At 34.8% G+C, this 23,453-nt stretch overlaps 2 protein-coding genes across 9 annotated transcripts in view; both read left to right on the top strand.

The window, feature by feature from the left end:
- The window catches only part of LOC117713076 (sulfotransferase 1E1-like), a 30,628-nt gene extending 24,100 nt beyond the window's left edge, over nucleotides 1-6,528 (top strand). For all 3 annotated transcript variants that reach the window (XM_076938750.1, XM_076938748.1, XM_034509394.3), the window contains exons 6-9: nucleotides 1,680-1,806; nucleotides 3,738-3,832; nucleotides 4,981-5,161; nucleotides 6,168-6,528. In XM_076938750.1, the coding sequence (XP_076794865.1) occupies nucleotides 1,680-1,806; nucleotides 3,738-3,832; nucleotides 4,981-5,161; nucleotides 6,168-6,280 (516 nt within the window). In that variant the 3' untranslated portion in view covers nucleotides 6,281-6,528. The remainder of the gene's footprint in view (nucleotides 1-1,679; nucleotides 1,807-3,737; nucleotides 3,833-4,980; nucleotides 5,162-6,167) is intronic.
- Nucleotides 6,529-12,400: 5,872 nt separating this feature from the next.
- Nucleotides 12,401-23,453, top strand: part of LOC117712915 (sulfotransferase 1 family member D1) — a 28,767-nt gene continuing 17,714 nt past the window's right edge. Inside the window, exons 1-5 of one of the 6 annotated variants that reach the window (XM_076938746.1) lie at nucleotides 12,404-12,555; nucleotides 16,132-16,277; nucleotides 18,161-18,317; nucleotides 19,526-19,651; nucleotides 19,954-20,054. In XM_076938746.1, the coding sequence (XP_076794861.1) occupies nucleotides 18,170-18,317; nucleotides 19,526-19,651; nucleotides 19,954-20,054 (375 nt within the window). In that variant the 5' untranslated portion in view covers nucleotides 12,404-12,555; nucleotides 16,132-16,277; nucleotides 18,161-18,169. Of the gene's footprint in view, nucleotides 12,556-15,332; nucleotides 15,365-16,131; nucleotides 16,278-18,156; nucleotides 18,318-19,525; nucleotides 19,652-19,953; nucleotides 20,055-23,453 lie in introns of those variants that run through there. The other 5 variants (XM_076938744.1, XM_076938745.1, XM_076938743.1 and 2 more) reach the window with 5 other exon arrangements.

The raw sequence follows: 23,453 nt of genomic DNA, 5'->3' as shown, positions 1-23,453 counted from the left end.
GAGTTTATAAAGAACTGATCATGGATGAAAACAATAATTTAATGAATTAGATGAACTGTGAATATAGATAATAAAAATTAATAGAAGGTGAAGAGAGTTAGCGATGGAAAGGTTAGCAAAGGAGGCTCATGTTCAAATTGTTAGTTGAAACAAATGAATGACCAAAATTTCAGAAATAAAGCCATCAGAAGGAGAAGCATGGGCTAGGGGAGTAGCACCCTCTCAAGGGTAGAAAGTGGTAACTGTATTTAACTGTGCATTTACTAGGAATTCTAGTGACAGTTGTATTGAACGTACCAACTCCAGGAAAGAGGCAGATGCTCTCTGACTGCATTAAAAAGAATGTTCAGTGAAATATGTGGATATTTCATAATATCTACCAACATGAGATCATAGAAATTAGGAGTTAAAAATAAGAGCTTACACTGTCTCCAAGAGAGGGAAGAAAAGCAGTTTCAGTCTGAAATACAGACAGTGTGTCGAGATTCAAGGAACACTCCTGAAACACAGTAATGGTGTGGGCAAAGGATGAAAAGTGAGAAATGAATGTATGGTCATAATGGTGTGTATGTTTCCATTCAGTTAGCAAAAAGAACCTGAGAAGATGAGAAATTTTAAAAGTTTACTATATTTAATAACAACTTTGGCAAAAATAACATCTTCTGAATGTTTTTCAAAAAAGTCCTTAAACATAAGAATGAGTCTTCAAAGAATAAGCAGAAGTATTTAAAAAAAAAACTGTAATCACATAAACAAACTAGAGAGTTTAACCTTAGCCTCTTAGTTGTAGAGTGTTAAGGGCAGAACTCCTTGATGTCACTGAATAAGGGCTTGAAAGCTGATAGAAAGAATGCACACACAGGCTGGAGACTTCTGGAAATGTCACAGGTATTCTTGACTATCAGACCTGAAAGAGACTACATGCTCTCTTACTTCTTAAGTGGGGAGAAAAATCTGCATAGAAAAAGACTGTGCTTTTGCAGGATAGAATTTTACAGTGCTGACTCTAGGATCAGCATCTGCACAATTTGCTGATCCACTGATATTTATCTACTGCATATAAGCATAGAAACCTTCCTTGGGGGGAGGAGTAGTCATTTTATTATTAAACAATGAAAGGGGTATCAAGAGGAACCTAGATTTAAAAAAATAGAAAACTTTGAGATAAGGATTTAAAGACAACTATGTAAATATGATTTTTTCTAACTGCAAGCTAGGATACTACAGGGCATTTTTGACTTAGTATCCAAATTGTAATATAGTCTGAAGAACAGAAAACTGTACTCTGGACTGAGTGATCTGTCTACTTGGTATTTGTATTTACTGTCAGTTCTGCTATACACTTGAATCAACTTAAATTTCACTATTTTATGCATAAAATTGGGGAAAATCTGGGTAACTCAATTTTCTTTTTGTCAGTGAAAATGTCATGAGGCTGTCACCTCAGGCTATTTAATAGGTTTTTATGAAGTGTGAGAGTAAAGGCCACCAGGAAACTGAGCAAATACTGCTTCAACTTCAGATATTAGCGTACTTTTTCTTATACAATGTTTATATATCTATATTTTTCCACAATAAATTTATATTATATTAGTTGTTGGAAACATGAATGTTTGAAACCTGATGACATCATGGTAGATCATCCAGTCAGTGATTTAATAACTTATTTCATATTCTAGATGATCTATCTTTGCCGGAATGCCAAAGATGTCGCCGTTTCTTATTACTACTTTATGCTAATGATAACTAGTTATCCAAATCCTAAATCTTTTTCTGAATTTGTGGAGAAATTTATGCAAGGGGAAGGTAAGAGCACCTTAAGTTTTTTGCATCTTTTCTTTAATCAAAGCAGGACAATACAAATGCTATTTTGTGCAAACAAAAATAACAATCAATATGGAGTTAATATAAAATAAGAATAATGTATACAAACAGACCTATAATATATAAACTTATATAATATATAAATATATATATTATATATAAATATATATATTATATATAAATATATAAATAGAATATAAACTTATACACAGAGAAATATAATACAAATATATAAATATACATGACAGATTAATATATGTAAACAGAAATATAAGGTGATATGAATGTATATAAACAAATATAGTCTAAATAGATATAGAATATAAGGTTTCTAAGGGATATAATATCATACAAATCTGAAATATTGATGCTTAGATTGATAGTAGGCTTCTGTATATGAACATGACAGAAAATTAGAGACTCTAGGCATTCCATTTAATACCAAGAAGTAAATGTATTGACTTACTAGTGACATCAGGGGTGGCAATTTCTGCTCTGTAAGTCTGAGAGTTGGTATGTCCTTTTCTAACATATATTTTCATATTTTAAAAAATGTTTTAGAACATGTTTTTACAACACCATTTAACAAAAAATAGATGAAGTATCAAAACATCGCTCATTCCTTTCTAAGTAAAATGCCAAGGCATTAAATGAAGTCACATGAAGGAATTTACAGTCTTTCTGAATACCTGCAAAACTCTTGCTTATTCTTCTAGGTGTGTAGACTCAACATTTTAACTTTAATCTCACTGAAGAGTAAAAAGTTTCTTGAGCATATACTATGGAAACTCTACGATTCCATTAAAATTCTGACTAAAGCAACTGAGTCTTTATGTTAGAAGATGAAGGGGCAAAGAATAGTTTGAGTTTCCTTCAATAAGTCAGGTGAATTGTACACATAAGGGTAATAGAAGAAAATATTTTATAGCCATAGAAGATAATATTACTCTTTAGCTCCTTGTGACTTGCATCGTGAAGAACACATATGCTTCAAAATTGTCAATATTATCCTTAAATTACAGAGAAAATAATTCGTATGCCTTAAAAAATGTATTAGATCATTATTAATATCACTGTGGACCTTTTCAAAATTATCTTTGCTGATAGTATCGAGGTACAGAGAAAGGTCAATGGGAGTCTAGTGGTGACACAGAACACGTTTGCACTGTCCTGTTAGCTTTGGATTTGACAAAACTGTTTCATAAGGAAATGAAGAAAAGATTACAACATTTGTTACATCACATTATCTCCAAAATAAATTGTCCCTATTAGAACATCTTTCATGACCTAAATACTAGTCTTTTAGTAAATGGTCAAATATTAAATATTACTAATCTCTGTCTCCATCTTCTCTCTCCTTTCTCTCTTGCTCTCACTCTCTCTCCTCTCTCTCACCCTCTCTCTCTCTCTCTCTCTCTCTCTCTCTCTCTCTCTCTCTCTCTCTCTCTCTTTCTCCTCTCTCCCTTTCTGTCCCTCTCTCTCTTCTGGTCTCTGACTCATACAGAAACACACAGATACATACGAACACATAGACTCACATGCACAGACACAAATACACAGACAAACACAGCTACACAAACATACACAAGCATGCATACACACACGCGTGCACAGGCACACACACACACACACCAGTTTGAAGCATGGTTTAGTTGCTCTAAATTGAGTTTGTTTCTCATCTTTTCTTAGTATTGTACTACATGTCATGATGATAAAACTAAAAATATGTTCCTCAGGAGGAAATTATTCAACACTTTTTGCATTGTTGCCACACAGAACTCTTAAATAAGTGTAACTGACCTATTAGTTCTAATTCTATGGTCAATTTTGCCTTTCATTAACAATTTGAATACCTATGTTAAGCTTGTAAAGTGATAACATAATATCTTTACAAGTGTTTCTTCTAATTTCAGTTCCGTATGGCTCCTGGTATGATCATGTAAAAGCTTGGTGGGAAAAGAGTAAGAGTTCACGTGTTTTATTTATGTTCTATGAGGATATGAAAGAGGTAAGAAATGAAGACATGATGAACATTGTAGTAATTCTTAAGATGCTCTTAGCATCTGACAAGTCTTTGGATGCAATATTATCACTGGAAACCTGACAGCAACCAGTTACCAAGCTAAAAAGGAAAAACACAATATTGTACTTTGGTTATCTCAGACTTGATTTTTCTAAATAAAAGTGGTTAAGAAACAAATCCATTTTAAATCCTAGTGTTAAAACTTTGTAAAGATAAAATTTGCAAAAAGAACCTAGAATTCACAAAAAATAAGAAACAGAATAACAACATACACACATGGTCACCAAATTTGATCTTTCACTGCACACTGTATTCTTATAGTTTATATGTTTTACATATGGAATTCATTCTTCATATATCATGCATGCACAACGCTAGGCAGGGTAGCCTGTACCTCTAATTTTAGCACTTATGAAGCTAGATAGGTAATTGGGAGCTCATGCTATGTTTGAGCAGAATAGCAAGACTTGCCTCAAAAAGAATGAAAAATAAATAAAAACAGGCCAAGTAGATGTGCCTGTGGATAAAGTCAAGCTATGCAAGCTTGAGGATGCAGTTCAGATCCCCAACATCCTCAGCTAAACCAAGTAGGTATGAAAACATGCCTCTAATCCTAGTGCTATGGAAACAAGAGATGCCAGAGGCAAAGTCACATGGTGACCTAACAATCAATTAGCTCTGTGTTGCCTGAGACTCCTGCCTCAGTAACATAAAGTGTAGAGCAATAGAGGAAGCTATACTGGTGTGCATTTCTGGCTCTCACACACTTGAATACAAGTGCATGCACACGTATCTGCATGTAGGTTCATATACATGCAAGCTTGAACACACAGAAACACACACACACATATGTCTATGTAAAAATAAAGACACTGAAATGAAACAATTCAAAAGAACTATTTTACTAGTTGCAAAATTTAAAGTTTAACAACTCATCTCATTTGAGGCTAACAGCTTCATAAATGTCTTCTGCATCTATTTTTGGATGAGGACAGATTATTTAAGAAAGTTTGTTTTCTTTATTATACAATTAATTCTAACCAGACACAAAATAATGTTCTTTCATATTTAGCATGAAACCTATTCACCAACTTTTGCCATTTTGGTTTTTAAATCTCTTTGTTTCTTCATAGGATATCAGAAGAGAAGTTATGAAGTTGATAGAATTCCTAGAGAGACAACCCTCAGCAGAGCTCGTGGACAAAATCATTCAACACACTTCATTTCAGGAGATGAAGAACAATCCAACCACCAACTATACAATGATGCCAGAGGACATGATGAATCAAAAAGTATCGCCTTTCATGAGAAAGGGTAAGAAGACAGAGTCATGTGTTTTTCCATTAAAAGGTCTAAGTGTCTGTGACATAGGCAAAAATCTACTCAAGGTTATTCACCCTGCACAAGAAACAGCATGTATTTTCTTTACAACTATTTTTTCTTGAACACTCTTATGAAATTATCAATTTTGCAGGGGCACGAAACACTATTTATTAATACATCTAAGACCATATATACTAATAATGAATTTCTGTTTCTTGTTTGAGAAGCAAATCACATAAAGCATAATGCCCACTGCTGTCAGTGTTAGCAATGATACCATTGTGTAATGACTGTCACTGAGGAGGTCTGTGTGTTTTGGGTGTATGCCATGTGCTTCACACATAGTATCTCTATAGATTATGATTTCTGACTAGAAAGATGAATTTACTATCTCATTCTGTGGTGAAGAAACAAGTTCTGAAAAGTCAGTCATATTTTCTTTATACAAATGACAGAAAGTTTTGAATACTAAGTGACTAAAGTAAGAATTCAAACACAATTATAATCACCAATAACATCAAGACACAACGAAATAAAATTTCATTTACATAGAAGTATTACTTGGTAAGCAATAGTAAATTTGTATACCTGACATTTGGGGATTTTTTTTTTTTATATATAGCATCGAGGTAGCAATGTCAGGTAAGTAATTGGATATAAAGGCATAAGTCTGGATTAAAAAATTATCAGCAAAATATGATATTCAATAATTTGATAATCATTATCCTATGAGTCTCATCCTAGAAGGCCTGATTTATGAAAGAACATAAGAGAGCTCATTTGAAGTAGTATAGGAAGAAAAGGCAGAACCAATAGAAATTTTTTCAAGACAAAAAAGAAAATTTACCTTTGTAAAAATCATGATATTTAAATATTCTATTGAGGCATTAACTATCAGGAAATTTTTCACATTATTAAAGAAAGAAATACAGGATAGAGAAATCTTACAATTCTGGCTCCAAGAGTTGATGCTTCTGATTTTGATGTTTCATTACAGGAATTACAGGAGACTGGAAGAACCACTTCCCGGAAGCTCTGAGAAAGAGATTTGATGACCACTACAAGCAGCAGATGAAGGACTGCACTCTGAAGTTTAGATCAGAGCTCTGAGACACTCCCTTGTGTCTGAAATTGGAGTAGTCTGCAATTTATCCTTCATTTTCTCTTGTTGTGAATTCAATAGACATAGAAGTCTTTTGAAGTCTGATGGTTTAAATTTATTCTGTTTTTTCTAACTTTCATGTCAGTGTAATTTCTGGATGTCTTGACAGCACAATCACAGTTTTCTTATATATAACATAAGCATTGTCCTCTAATAGTGTCCAAAGATTTCTAATAAAAATAATTTGATGTCTGCATACTGAAACATTCACTCATTCATTCTTATTCATTATAATATATATATTTGTGATACACAGATCAACAAACAAGGTGCTTTGAAACTTGAAGCTAGATTACCTTATGATTGTGTTTAGAGACAAATATATATAAAATTATATGAAGAGAGAAAACAACCCCAAAAATTATAAGGTCACTTCAAGATAATATCTAAAGTTTCATCTGCAAATTCATATGGCTGTTAATAAAATAGCTATTTATATATTTATTTTAAATATTATTTTACATATTATAATATTATAATATATAAGTTAACATATTTATAATATATTATAACATTATATTAACATATTAGTTTTTTAATATATTATAAATGTATAAGTTAACATTTATATAATTATACATTATACAATAATATATTTATAAAAAAATAAATATATGAATATGTATAAATTTATATATAATACATAATATATACTAACATAATAATAGGTATTATATATAAATGAATATATAAATATCTATATATAAGTAACACCTGGTTATTCCATGTGAGTGTTTTTGTGAAGCCACTTGATTTCAGGCATGTTGTGACAGAAATATTTGATGACATTTAGAGTCTCAACTCGTGTGTGTTTCTGATGCTCACCAGGCAGTCACAATATCAACCGTTAGCTGTATTTCATGCCCTTCAGAAATAACTGGGCTCCCAAAAGTTCTAGTGCTTCTGAATGTCCCTCTCAACTTCCCACCATAACTAACACCTTGTCTTTTTCTTCTTTCATTTACTTCCTATAGAAATACTGAATTTATCTCTTGGGTGTTTGCAATAAAGCCTGTAACCTTTATTATGTTTTACTCATTTGAGATGCCTGTGTGTGGTAAAACCAAAATTCATTCCTTAATATTGCACATATATACAATATGTAAGAAAAGCAATGGGAGATCTATACGTTCTCTTTCAGTCTCGTATTGCCAGAGCATGTGCGAGACTGATAAAATCTTTCCCCAAACCCATAGTTTTATGGCATGTATAATGGATATCATGTGTTTTTTTCTGCTTTTATATGTATAATGATATTGTTCATGTGTTAAAAATGTGTTTACATACATACATCATAGCTGTAGATTCTACTAATTCATAAATTTTGTCCCTATGAGTTATTAATGTAATTTATGTTCATAAAACATTTTAAATGTTTTACATTAGTTAAATTTGCCATGGCTTAAAAACTAGAATTATGATTAGCATCCAAAAAAAAGCAGCAGCTTTGAAATCCCTCTAAACGTGCTCCCATGTATTCGTTTGAGAGCACTTTTCTTCATGTTGGTTCTTTGTCTGGGAGGATGATGTTTATGGATTACATCCCAGTATCCTCGTACCTTCAGCTTCTACTTGACAGGAGAGGTGACAGAGAGAGGAATGGATGTGAAGTCAAGTTGATGGTTGTTGACTTTCCTGGTTCATTCTCATGAGTCCAAGCTAATTGGAGTGCGTACCTCGGGGAAATGAACTGGATATGACTTGTCTCTGGATTCCTTGGCTTTATACATTTGTTTCAGCTTCGTCATATGACTATAAGCAGTAAGTCAATAATCCAATTTTACTAGAACATAAATCTTCAGGCTTCTGTAGGAGAGAAATATGGGAGCCTGCTAAAAGGCTCCGGATCACTTTCTGAGTACAAGGCAACACAATCTTGGAATATTTTTTCCTTGTTTACTGATTTTTAAAAATGTTTAACTGCCTTCAGGTGCTTTGCTGTGCTGTGACCTTATAGAAATATGCTGTTTGGGCTGTGCTAGGCTTCTTCTCTGAAGCAGGCTGAAATAGAAATGAAAAAAGAAAAAGAAAAGAAAACTACTTTCACCTGTACCAAATAATATGTATGCTTGTGATAGTCATATAGGAGAATAACAAATATTAGTAATAATCGCATATGTAACAAAATGGGAGGCTTTAATTTCAACTTCTTTAGACACATCAGCAATAAGACATGAAACCTAGGTACAGAAATCAGGAAGCATATTTTGATCCGTCATATTTTGATCATGTGAAAAATGAAAAGACTCTCTGGCTACTGTTATTTGGAAATAGATGTCATTACACTAGCAGGAGATGCAGTGGTGATAGATATTCCAACTTGTCTTGTGATGGTACAGCACCATTTAAGGAGCCGAATTTGTTTCGTGTTTTCTTGGCTGCTCTTCCTTTGCATGACCTTGCCATTGCAGAGAGTGGCCAGACAGCATCTGTGCTCTGCTTTCCTTTTCCAGCTGAAACCAGGAGTTCCTAGAGTGAAGACAAAGGACTTTCTTGTCGAGTACAACTATTTCAGAGCAGTAAGTTCAGAACAGATGTATTCTTTTATTCTTTTTCTTACTCTTACAAACATCCACAGCACTTTCTCCTGAGCCTTTCAAACTTAAAACAGCAACTGGCTTTGAACAGTGCTGTAAACCGCGCTGAGCCAGTCATTACTGTTCAGGCTCCGCTGTCAAAACAAGTCAGAGAACAAGCCTTCCATTAGTTAGCTTCTGGAGAGACACAGTCCAGACCTCCAGTTCTTATTAAGAAGTGCTTGGTGAGTAATGTACTATGTCTGTCGTTTGAATGGCACAGCATTCAACTGAGTAACAAGAAACTAAAACCTGAAATATTCTTGTATTTTCTTTTTACTACAAGATAAGAAAACATTTGGAAATCCTAATTCTAGATTTTCTATCTGCAAAGACAAAAGATTAACTTTAATAACGGAAGTTCTGTTGAAGTAGTCTTTTCTGCTAAATTTTAGGTTCGTAGAGATTAAGTAATATTAAAGTGTAGTGGTTTTCATCTTTTCAGTATTTCTCTTCATGCCAGGGAAATATTCAAACAGGACATTGCTAGGCTGAGTTTTGTGAACTGTGGTTGGAAACAGGAAAACAAGAACTAGGCAAGAGTCATCAAGACAAGCTGGCTTCTGTGTCATTCTCAGAACTCTGTATAATGAAGAACAGGGTTAACACTAGTCAATGCATTTGCCAGTGAGAGCTGGTTCATGTTGCTCTATAGAATAGTTTAGTTATTTGGTATATTTTACATACATAGTTTTGTTTGTTTGTTTTGTTTTTGTCGTAGGCTATAAAAGCCACTATGGTGATTGTTCTTGAGTTTCAGGAGATTTCTTATTTTCTAAAAGATGCTCATACACAATTTTTATGTGCCCCTCCCTGTCGCTGTCACTGTAAGGATTTGTTCACTATTCTTTCTATTCATTTCTTTCTTTTGGGATTCACTTCAGTATCAAAGCACTATGGTAACAAGATTACACAGAACAAACCTTTCTGACAGATCAAGAGATGTGTGCTGCCCTACTTATGGTAGCCATGGGAATGTTTTAAGAGTAAGAGTTTAGATGTATTTTAAAGCAAAAATATGAGAAAGTAAAGAAAGTGTACCAAGTCAATGGATGTTTTTGGTTAGTAATCATAAATGTTTGCCTGTGGGTAAATGCTGTACAATTACTGTTTTTCAAATAAGGGCACAACTGTTTTTCTCAGCCTAATGAAAATTTGTATAGTTAAGAATTAGAAGGCAGTGTTCTAATAATGGTCTGAAATTACATTTTTATCTCTAATGAAATGTAATATGTCAGCTATCAGCATTTATTAGCTATCATGAAGTTAAAAATCACTATACCTACAATGTAACATCAAGTAGGGGTAGTCCTTTAAAGTCACTTAGGACTATCATGTGTTACTGACATTCCCTAATACTGAAGAGGCTTTATGTAATTTTTATTTTTAAAGGCTCAGTTCTTTTTTGATCTTCGTAAGTCTTCTCTCATTTTTACATACAGCTACTATATATACATATATGTGAATTACATATGTGTAATTCACTTATTTAATGTACATGGTGATATTTTTGTATGTGAATATCTGTAACGAAGTATGTGTCTGAGGCCAGAGAAGCCAGGAGAGAGCACTGGATCCCCAAGAATAGCAGGTACAGAATTTTGTGAGCTGCCACATGGGTGCTGGGCAGTGAACCTGAGTCCTATGCAAAAGCAGTAAGTTTTTGTTTGCTTTTTGTTTTTTGTTTGTTTGTTTTGTTTTTAAACCACTAAACCATTTCCCTAGCCCCATTATTTCTGGGATGTTAGTAAATTTATGTACTTATTCTTTGAAAATAAGAGCAACTTAGTCTTGTTTTCTAAAAGTTTACATACATCATTCTGAAAGAGCCTTTGCAAGTAAGTTCAAATGTTACTTCTAAGTTGCTTCAAAGGGCATTAATAAGATGACAAAGTCTTGTTCCCCATCAAAATCTGCATATTTCAGACTGTTTCAAATACAAGTATTTCAAGGCAATTCTCTGTTTCTCTGAGAAATCTAAGGCCAGCGTTTTTATGTACAGTGCATGCATTTTATCTTACTGTATTCTTAGTAGGGAATGACATGCAGAATAATTAGAATGACATAAATGTCAGAGGAGCCTGGGCTGTCCAGCATGTCCAGATTTTCTAATCTGAGTAATTCTCAAGTGAGTAATTATAAATACATTACCAACTCCTTAGCTTTTATGAGTATATACCATGGAATTGTCAATTATATTTACTCATAAATCATTTAATTATTAAACATCAATGTAATGACTGTAGGATCTTATCTAGATATGAAAACCTAAACTATGTTTCTCTGATAAAGGTAAAAAATTGAAATGGGATGGAAAATAATTCTGTTTAATTTTCATAATTTGGGTATATTAATTTTTGCTCCAAAGTGTGGTAAAACATTTACCAGGTACTTGAAAGTAGGCATGAACAAGTGGTCTGCTTGAGACTCTCCATTAAAAAGAAGAATACATCACTCTCCTAGTTGTTCTTTTTATTATTGTTCTTGTCATTCTGTCATCATGACAAAGTAGTCTTACCTGTGAAGAGGAAGCTCTATTAGGAAAACAGCCGCCAGATATTTAGACAGTGGAGCAAACTGGGGTGCAATTTGCTAAATGACAACTCATTGTAGGTTTGTCAACCTGCAGTAAGCTGGAGGTGGGAGCTACAGATATCCACATACAGGAATTGTCTCAAGTGTTATCATTTGACAGAAAAAAGTAAATGGAAATAAGATATATTCAAACAGATTGAGTGGTTACATTAATAAAAGAATACTTTCTATCCAGCACTTCCTTTTATTGCTAATATATATATATATATATATATATATATATATATATATAATTAATAGTGAACCAATAATTACAAAATGTTACCAAAATCGATTGGTATAAAACACCAGTGACAATGAAATGTACAATTTTGATATCTGCATGGTTTGTGCCTGAGCCTAATTTAATTACAGAGACAGCATTTTCTCTATCCTTATTCTGAAAAAAAAAAGAAGAAGAAGAAGAAGAAGAAGAAGAAGAAGAAGAAGAAGAAGAAGAAGAAGAAGAAGAAGAAGAAGAAGAAGAAGAAGAAGAAGAAGCAGCAGCTCTGGATAATACCATTGCTTTGTGGAAGGACCAGACACATCTGCCTCCTCAGGTCTTCCAGTGTAACTCTCAGAAGGACTTAGACATCCTATCTCATCATTAGTTTAGGTGAAATACTTGCACCATGCAAAGGAATTATGTACTACCAATATAGCACTATCTAAGAGAATAATGTATTGACTGTCATGACTTTGAAATTCACTTTGATGTCTACGGCACAAAATATCTTTAGGTTTAATACAGTTCACTACTAGGTTGGAAAGACCAGAGTCCACTAGTCAGTTGATATGTGACTAATAGTAACTGTTAACAATGTGCAAAAACATTGAGGTGTTTCTAAGATCTTATAATTATTCCCTTGGGGAGTTTATACTCATAGGACATTTTCAGGTAGGTAAACAGGAAAGTGGCCTTAGGGAAATGAACATTGTTCAGCATTTCCTGAGCTTACAACAAGTTATTCTCCTTCTCACATTAAGCTGTGTACTACCAAGGGGCATCATCCTTTTAAAGACTTTTGGGCTCTAATCTGATTAAATTCATTTAAAGCTGCCAAGATTTAAAGGTAAGATAACTTTGGGTGTATTTCTTCCATAATTCTGTTGGCTTGAGTTTTTAAGGTATAGATATTGAAAATGTAAGATCTTAAAATAATATATAAAATTTAAAAGATCCAAAAATTTTAAAACATACTTTTTGGACTCTAAGAATTTTGTTCTGTGTCCTGTCATTATCAGATACTGATCAAAGCATAGATATTTTGCAAGGTCCAAAGATCAGTACTTAAACTATCTTATGATGTTTCAATATTCACTCAGAAATGACTCCATATGAAATCTTACTTTTTATATAATCAAATAAACTATATGGATATTAAAAAACAAAGATATTACTTGAAGAAATGATTAGTAAGGTAGGCTTATATTTTCTAAATTATTTCATATGCCCTTTATATACTGTATTTAATGCATAATGTGAAGCTCATTATTAAGGAATACGATGAGTAAAATCAACCTCTTCAAGATACCATATTCTTGTCTAGATTCTTAACAATAATTCGTAACACTTCACCTTTCCTATTCTTTTGCCAAGAACCTTGGCATAACTTTGAGTTTCTCTTACAGTACTTTTCATTATTTGTTGTTCCAAGTCTTGTAATAAAATTTAAAATAGTTAAAACTAAGAGCCTGCACCATCTTGGTCCAAACCAAATTCTCCCATTTGTTGAGAGCAAGTTCTTTGGGGAGGATTTCTAAAGGATACTTAATTTTCTCATGTTTTCCTCCTTAGTTAAAATGGGATAGTTGGAATCAACACTTAAGAACCTTATATAAACTGAAAATTACACTATATGTGTTTATAGAGTTCTGGACTATATATTTATTGGGCTTCTAACAGTGGGAGCAGGATTTTCTCTGACGTTTTTGTCTGCTTTAGGGACTCTTCTTCACTTACTGGGTTGTCTTGTCCAGCCTTAACATGACGGGACGTTCCTAGTGTCCAGCAATGTTTAGTTAGTTACCATGGTTAGTTGATATCCCTGAGAGGCATGTCCTTTTCAGAAGTGAAATGGAAGAGGGGATCCGGGATAGGAACTAGGGCTGGGGGGGGAGGGGGAGCTTGGGAGGGAAGAGAAAGAATAAACTGCAATTGAAATGGAATGTATGATAGAAGAATAAAAGTTAACAAAAAACCTACCAGGAGCTACTATTGGAAATGTTGGCATAATTTTGTTGTATGGAGTTGTCTGAGGCTGACATGACCAATAAATCATAGGTATCTATCCCATGTCTTCCACTGCAATGCTTCATTCAATAACTTGTTTCCTATAAGCAACATTGTTCACCATGCAGAGGAAATATATTCCAACTCCTTTTTGGTAAAGTTGTATCTTGAAATTAATTCACTCTGTGTGTTTCCATAGGCTTTTTGTACATTCTTAGTTTTAGATAACCTTCACTACTCTCTCATTTTCCACTCTCTATAACCACAGAGTCCCCACTTTTCAGTTCACATATTTTCTAATTTTTCCCTAAATACTTTTAAAATATTTTGTGGTGCAGTATGTTTATATATAGCTTTACATATGCTGCGTTTTTGGGTTAGTCCGGGCTCCACCTTCTGTTTTCCCATATACTCCAGTACTCACTCATGCTTCAGTTTCCAATCCTTCAAGTATTCCAACTCTTACTTTTGTTTTACTTTTATAAAAATCGTGTTTTTAATGATATTTAGCTATTGTAAATTTACATTTGCTGACTGTACTAACTTTCATAAGGACATTGAAGGTATCTTAGTTAGGGTAAGTGCACTGTAATAGTTTTACACAGTGACAAAATCAACTAATAACTTTCTCACAACTATTCTTTAATTTAGTTGACACTTGATTGTATCTCATGGGCACTGGGAAAGCTGTGAATAACTGGGAAATATGTAGAATCCAGGAGTACAGAGGGCTAGTTATTTTATCTACAGACTTCAGACTTCTGACTTTGAACCCTTCGGACAAGTACTTGTCTTAAGGGTTTTATTCCTGAGATGAGACACCATAAGCAAAGCACTTTTTATAAGAGACAACATTTAACTGTGGCTGGCCTACAGGTTCAGCTGTTAAGTTCATTATCATCCTGTTAGTACATACACATCATCCAGGCAGGCATGGTGCTAAAGAATCAGCTGAGAATTCTACATCTGGTTGTGATGTCAAACAGGAGAAGACTGGCTTCCAGGAAGCTAGCAGGAAGAAAAGTCTCAAAAGCCCATCCCCACAGTGACACATACTTCCTCCATAAGTCACACCTACTTGAACAAGGCCACACATCCTAATAGTGCCACTTACTCCCTGGGCCAAGCATATTCAAACCACCAGAGTACTAATATCTAGGGATCTTTTTAAAGGCTTAATAATGGTACTGCATGTTAGGCATTCTCTTAAAAGAGTAATACAAAGTCTCAGTTTAGCTAAAATTTTAAAGCTAGAGTTTTAGAAAAAAGTAACAGAATCCCTCAGCTTATGCTAAATTGGAGGCAGGTATATTTTGGAGTATGATTAATGGTAGATTTCAAGTTCTTCTCTTACCTATAACAGGTAAGAGAAAAAAAGAGAAGTCCCTTCATCTATAGTCCCATTGAAAAAATAAAAGTGTCATCATAATGAGTGTTTCAAAGTTTAGTGGAAGATGTGCAATGTATGCTCAACTGCCTAACTTTAAGCTTATTTTCATTCTTTTATCCTTTTGATGTTATTTGTTCTTGATATTTTATTCTAATTCTCCCTTCCCTTGCTTCCCTCCAAACCCTCCTTACACTCCTCCCTGCTGTCTGTCAAATCCATGGCCACAGCCACTCATTCTACCAATTGTTATTGCATGCATGTAAGTATTTGTGTGTGTGTGTGTGTGTGTGTGTGTGTGTGTGTGTATGACTAGATAAGTCAATATAATGTAACTTGCATGTATGTTTTCAGGGCTGACCAGTTGACACTGGACAATCACTGTGATCTTCCCAAGGAAGTGCCACCACTCACACTTCTAGTTTTACTCAATTGCCTATAGTTCTTTCTGTAGGGATGAGACCTTGTGATCCTCTCCCCGTGCATTTGGCATGTTCATTGATGTCTTACTTATGATCTCTATTTTCTCTGCTCACACCTCACATACACATGTTCTCTTAATTTGTAGCCTGCCCTGTATAATTTAAACAATTTGCCAGTTTACCTTGTAATTTTTTTATTGGATAATTTATTTATTTACATTTCAGATGCCATTCCCTTTCCCCATTTTCCCTCCCTAGAAACCCTCTATCTCATCCCCCTCCTCCTTTTTGCTTTCATACCATTTTAATTACATGCAAGTATTGAGGTCAGTTCCAGGTTGAAGAACTAAAAATACACTAGATGCAGATAGTCAAGGAACAAGCAAGACAATAAACACAAATAGTCAAAGAACAAAGGCAATAAATGAATTTTGTGGACACTCCAGTGATCACTGTTTCTAAGGGCTAATCAGGATGACCAAAATATCTGAGCCAACTTCCCTGTCTTAGCCCAAAGTCATTTTCATGTCTGAAGCCTACTTCCTTGTTCTAGCCTAAGATTTAGATTTCTGCCTGAAATTACTTCTTTTTTTCTTTTTTTTTCTAGCCTAATGTCAGATTCCTGCCTGAAACCCACATAATGACTACCACCATAAATTTTAGAACTAACATGAATCCAATGGTATTTGGCATGACACTCAAGATGGCTCCTTACACTCAAAATCTGAACCTCCTTCCAATAACTTGAATAGGGTAAAGATATTTTTGATATTAGCCATCTATCAGATGTAGGATTGGTAAAGATCTTTTCACAATCTGTTAGTTGCTGTTTTGTTCTGTTGATAGTGTTCTTTGCCTCACAGAAGCTTTACAATTTTGTAAGTTTCCATTTGTCAGTTCTTGATCTTAGATCATAAGCCATTGGTGTTCTGTTCAGGAACTTTCCCCTGTACCCATGTGTTTGAGACTCTTTCCTGCTTTCTCTTCTAGTAGTTTCAGTGTATCTGGTTTTATGTGGAGGTCCTTTGATCCACTTGGACTTGAGCTTTATACAAGGAGATAAGAATGAATCGATTTGCATTCTTCTACGTGCTGACCCCCCAGTTGAACCAGCACCATTTGTTGAAAATGTTGTCTTTTTTCCATCAAATAGTTTTAGCTCCTTTTTCAAAGATCAAGTGACCTTAGGTGTGTGGGTTCATTTCTGGGTCTTCAATTCTATTGTATTGATCTTCTTGCCTATCTCTGTACCAATACCATGCAGGTTTTTTTTTTTTTTTCCACTAATGCTCCATAGTACAGCTTGAGATCAGGAATGGTGATTCCCCCAGATATTTTATTGTTGAGAATAGTTTTTGCTATCCTGGGTTTTTTATTATTCCAAATGACTTTGAGAATTTCTCTTTTTAACTCTGTGAAGAACTGAGTTGGAATTTTGATGTTGGTTTCATTGAATCTGTAATTTAAAGAAAGGGCATTATAATTTAAGCCATCTTTTATTTTTTGATCTAAGGAAAACTGTGCCATTCTGGAACTTAGAATGAACCAGTAGCTCGGTTTCTTACAATTTTTCCCTAACTTCAAAGTATAGTAACTATATTGTACATCTTGAAAACATTTAGTGTATGTTATTGATATAAAAATGAGGTGTGGTAATATGTTATTTATGAAAGGTATAGATAAAAATAATTGTTTATCTGTTTGTTCAATTTATTTTCTTCTGTGGGGTTGTAGTGTGTGTGGGGGTCTGTTGTTGTGTTTAATTGTGGGTCCTGTATCTGCCCCTCTATGGGGCTAGGACAGAAGCTCAGAGGGGCAGAGGCACTGTAATTTGACTGTGTTTACTCCATGCCAGCCCAGGGTCAATGTTGGATTGTGTGAATTAGAGGGACTCTGCTCCAGGGGTGGGGAACACCTGAGGTCCCACAGGAAGGGGGAGAAGCTCTGGATGTGTCCCTCAGGGATGAGACTCTTGGTTACAGTGCATCAACTCACTTGGCTGGCTTGAGTTGGTGTCCTCCATGGCTGGAAGCATAGAGAGGTCTTCTGTGGCACTGATAACCTTCTCCAAAGTTCCCCACAGTAGGTCCCAAAGAAGAGAAATAGGCTATGATCTTAAGATATTTTCTTTCATGGTAGAAAATGGATGAAAACTATATCCCTGTATTCTCAGGGCAGGCCTGAAGTTAAATAACTTTTACAAGGAGGAGAGTCTGGGAAGGAATGCTTAACTGGCTAAGCCTTCAGGTGTTTAGGTATCTCATTAATATGAAGATCTGTCTTGAAGCTCCATGACCTCTAGTCACACCCTCAACCTGTGAAGGGGCTGGTAGGGAAGTTGTACTACATGCCTGAAAAGTGCAGATCTATGGAGCTTTTCAGCCTTGTGTCAAGAGCATGGCGAAATATTTGCTGTCCCTTGCAGGGAAACCTGTGGGGTCTCCAACCTATGGTGTCTCTGGCCATCTCTAGCTGGTGTTCAACCAAAAACCATGTTGTCCTTTCATGATCCTACATTTTTCCCTTGATTATAACACACCTAATCTGAGTTCATGTCTCTAAAGTTTGAGAAATGATATTATTATTCAATTAGTGACATTTTTAAAGTTAATTGATGATTCTTTGTTAAAAGATAGTATTCCCAAATGGAAAACAAGCTGGATGTCTTCAGGAGGGAATTAGTGAATGTTCAAGGTATCCCTCTCTTTTGGAGCATTGCTGAGCAGTGGTCCCAAGTAGAGTCATTTGAAGCCCGGCCTGATGACCTTTTGATCTCCACCTATCCCAAATCTGGTAAGAAGTTTCAGTTTATTCACTGTAGACAGTTATGCAATAACCCATACTCATAAACTTGATTACCTGCAGATATTTGTCCAGCCTAAGCTGAATTTTTCTAACATGTTAAAGAAGCTTAACTTGCAGCTTGCTGGGGACTATATAGCTGCACATTCACTTCTGAAATGCCAGTAGGTATCCTGTGAATTTATTGAACCCACAATCAGTCAAACTTCCTAACTAATAAATTCTCTAATAAAAACTTTTCTCCATATTTCTGCTTAATTTCCTAAGGGGGAAAACAAATAAACTAAAATTTAGTATTTTATGATCTTCCAAGATGAAATGAACCCAATGTGATTACAGGGTCTTAGGAATTGAATACATGTACTATATGACACTTTAGAATAAAGGAGAAGGTAGTTTGGGCCAATTTTCTTCTTTCTTTCATTTACTTTCATTTTAATTAATTTTCCAAGTTAGCCAACAAATCATTGAGTTTAGTTGTAACTAAACTGCCATATGTATGTATCATTTGTAGTATCTGGAAACCATCAAAAAGTGTACACAATCATATTCATTAAAATGTTATAACATAGATTAAATAGTATATTTCAACGTTTCTCTTATCAATATGAGAACAACTAAGGAGTTAGTTTTCTGATTTATCATATTTTTTCAATAGAAATATTGAAAGGCACAGATATCACTCACCCGATAATCAAACCACATATGCAGCTGAGTATACAATGTTCTCAAATGATTTGGGTACATTTTGAAGGACTGGTGAGACATACTATCATACTTGCCAGAGTGAATCTCCGTACTGAGGTCAAGTGGATCCTATTGTATGAAGCATCTTGGCTAAAGTTCCTTGTGTCTCTTTTCACACCTTCATTATACGTTGGTCATCTTTATCTGATATTCCCTTCAAATCTAAGTTTTAATGTTTTTTTAAATATTAATAGGAAATATATAGGCTAATAATTTCACCAAAGTTGGTTATTCCCACTGTCCATCCTCCTAGGGTCCAAATCAAATGCATTTTAGAATATTTTGATTTAAAACAAACCATTTTGGAGTAGGATAAAGGATGTGGAAATAAAAACACACTCCTTGTTTGTTTATTTATTTGTTTGTTTTAGATATTACCAACGCCTCTGCCTCTCTTGTTTTCTCAAGTCACTTTCAACAGAGATATTTAGTGTCTTCCATTTTCCTCTTAGGAACAACTTGGATCAGTGAAATATTAGATCTGATCTATAACAATGGGGATGCAGAGAAATGTAAACGGGATGCAATCTACAGACGAGTACCATTCATGGAGCTTATAATTCCTGGAATAACAAATGGTATTTTCTCAGAATATTCATTTTCACTATAGCAATAAATATACATGTCCTCTTAGAATGTGAGAAAGAGTCAGGAACAACAATAATACAGAAAGAACAAGAACTAGGAAATCCTAAGTGTCTAGAGGAGAAGTTAGAATTTGGTTAGGCTCTATTTATTCCAAGTTAATATCTACATCTTGATCTATCTTAAATCCCTTTATATATGGAAGTATACTATTTAGCTAGTGCATCATATTACACGGAAATAAGCTGTGTGAATCTAAATGTAAAATTCATGTTGTTAATATGTGTGTTTGTAGGTGTTGAAATGCTGAAAAACATGCAGTCTCCTCGACTAGTGAAAACACATCTTCCTGTTCAGTTGCTTCCTTCTTCATTCTGGAAAAATGACTGCAAGGTAGCAAGTAAAAATCATCTTTCTTTGTGTTTTCATTTCTTTTGTTCATTTTGATTTTTTTGATATTTGCATATAATTACAACATTTCCACCTTTCATATTCTCTCTCTAGCACCACCTATGTATCTCACTGTTTATCAAATTCTTGTCTTTCTCCTTTCATTATAGTTTTACTCTCTCTCTCTCTCTCTCTCTCTCTCTCTCTCTCTCTCTCTCTCTCACTATCATATACAAAAACACATGCAAACACCACACATACAAAAATGCAAAGACACACATATACACACATATGTAAGATCAAAGAAGAATATGAAAGATTTTTCTTCAGTCCTTTCATATTGTAAATGAGATAAAAAGATGAAGAGAAAGCCTGGACATTGTGTGTGTCTACAAGGTCAAGGTAACCTGATTTAGACACAAAGAATTAAATCAGGTAAGACTGGAGAATTGGCAGCACAACTGAGGCTGTGCCAATTTCTTTTAGACCAATCATACTTTTGATACTATTATCAGAGACAGAATACAATGGAAAATTCTGGGATCAATACAGTTAGAGGTGCTAGGATACAATGATGTTTGCAATTAGCACAGGGTACACAGGACTGATGTCAAAGATCAATTTCCTGCCAAGTTTTCATGCTTCCTTGACTACTAACAGAACATACAGAAAAACAAGTTTCCTGAATACTGGGAACTTGAAGGTTCACTGTGCCTCAGGAGCCACAAACTCTAACCTGAAAAACCTATGACGCATGCTCTCAAGGCTGCTCGGCCAAGCACAAAGCCATGGCTCCATACAATTCTCCCATTTTAGGTTTTAATTTCAGGATATGCAAATCAGACTTTAAAGCAGATATGGAGGACCAAATCTGTCTCTAAGTTTCCCAGTATAAGAGGCTAAAAACCTCGCAGTTACATTTCTATGAACAATTGTTTAGTTTAGAAGTCCAATAAAGACAGAAAAATAATGACCAAAAATCGTTGCCGGGTTTCATGTAACAGTGAAGGAAGGGATTTAGTTAACTTTGAATCCCTAAATGGTCATGTGACCATAATTGCTCGAGGAACAATAGCATGAGCAGGGGAGCCTCCAAGATCTGAGTCATTGACCTAAACAGGAACTTGTTTTATTTTTTTTTTTCCAGTTAACAAAGTGGAACACAGGTTGAAAAGGAACATAAGCCCTGTATCTTTCATCATTACCAGATGCATTCAACAAATACAATGTAGCAAAATCCCAGCAATTCCGTAGTCCCAGCATTCCCCTGGGATTTCACCAAGTCTTTTGTTCAGTCACTAGTTTCTTCATCTGAATCAGGGTTGGTAGGTAGACTCTATTCTTCATAATTCAACAACTCTGTTGATCTACTCTCTTTCTTTCCTATGGGTGGAGTCTTTGTAGACACTTGGATACATATTTTGAAGGTTGTCCACTATGCCCGAGTCACTGTCAGACTCAGTGTCTCTCATTCTCAATCTTTTCACTTATCTGCCAGATGCTTTTAAAGAATTGAAATTCATATAATACCTGACCAGACTGAAATTTATATGAATTGACAATTATATATAATTCTATTTATTAATCAATCAATATTTATAATTACATATATTTTCTGATTAGAAGTCTATTAGCAATCCAGCACTATGTATAAATAGTATTTTATTAACAATAAATGATTTATAATTATATAGATTCATATATTTTATAATTTTATTTTAATAAATTTCCCAAACAGAATATTAAGGAAAATAGTACAAAATTCAAGAATTGAGCTTCATGAATATTTAGGAAATAACCATATTATGAAATTCAAAGTATTTATTGTCAGCACCCCAAAAATTCAGTTGCATCAAACATTTAGTCAGTAACCTGTTTGGCTCTCACACTAAGTACCTTTGCCTATTTGCCCTGTAATTATAAACTATAAATATTGTGAAGTTTATTTTCATTTTCTCAATACACATGTGAAAGCTATTTCTTTGTATAAATGTATTTGTTCTATTACATTACAAGAAGCAGGCCAACTAGCTTTCTAGACACACAATTCTCAGATTCCATTCTGATCATCTGAAACATAAACTGCAGAAATGAAACCCAAAAGTGTAAAATGTAAAAATAGCAGATTTAAATTTAATTCAGATTAAAGTTTGAGGACCAATAATATACAGCATCACAAATATGTGGCTCCTTCAGAGTTTACTTAAATTTTCTTTTATTTATTTTTATTGGATGTTATATTTACATTTCAGATTTTATCCCCTAACCCCCATCCCAGACCACCCAGGAACCTGCTATCCCATGCCCCTTCCTCATGCTCCTATGAGGATTTGCCCCAACCTACACCCCCACTCCCACCTCACCAACCTTGAATTCCTCCCTACTCAGTGTTCATCCTTCATGGGACCAAGAATCTCCTCTCCCATGTATGCCCAACAAGGCTGTCCTCCCCTTCATGTACAGATGAAGGCATGGGTCCCTCCCTATGTGCTCCTAGGCTGGTGGTTTAGACCTTGGGAAGCTCTGGTTGGTTGGTATTGTTGCTCTCCTCATGGGGCCACAAACCCTTTCTGCTCCTTCAGTCTTCTCTCTAACTTCTTTATTGGGAAACCCTTGATCAGATCAGTGGTTAGCTGTGAGCATCGGCCTCTGAATGTGTCAGCCTTTGGCAGACTTCTAAGGAGACAGCTATATCAGGCTCTTGTCAGCATGCACTTTCTGCCATCTACATCAGTGTCTACCTTTGATGACTTTACCTGGGATGGATACTCAGGTGGAATAATCTGCAGATGGCCGCTCCTTCCATTTCTCTCCCACACTTTGTTTCCATATTTGCTCCCTTGAGTATTTTTGTTACTCCTTCTAAGTAGGACCGAGGCATCCACACTTGGTCTTGCTTCTTCATGATACTCATGTGGTCTGTGAGTTGAGTCTTGGCTATTCCAAGCTTTTAGGCTAACGTCTGCTTATTAGTGAGTAAATACCATGTGTGTTATTTGTGATTAGTTAATGCACTCAGGATGATAACTTCTAGTTCCATCAATTTACCTGAGAATTTCTTGAATTCATTATTTTTAATAGATGAGTAATACTCCATTGAGTAAATGTACCACATTTGTTGTATCCATTCTTCTGTTGAAGGACATCTGGGTTCTTTCCAGCTTCTGGCTATTATAAATAAGGCTGCTATGAACATAGTGAAGCATATGTCTTTGTTATATGTTGGAGCATCTTCAGGGTATATCCCCAGGAGTGTTATAGCTGGATCCTCAGGTAATGGTATATCCAATTTTCTGAAAAACCACCAGACTGATTTCCAGAGTGGTTGTACCAGCTTGCAATCCCACCAACAATGGAGGAGTGTTCCTCTTTCTCCACATCCTTGCCAGCATCTGCTGTCACAAA

Source organism: Arvicanthis niloticus, chromosome 7, assembly GCF_011762505.2.
Source record: "Arvicanthis niloticus isolate mArvNil1 chromosome 7, mArvNil1.pat.X, whole genome shotgun sequence".
Lineage (NCBI taxonomy): Eukaryota > Metazoa > Chordata > Mammalia > Rodentia > Muridae > Arvicanthis > Arvicanthis niloticus.
This window is presented reverse-complemented; position numbering and strand designations above follow the sequence as displayed.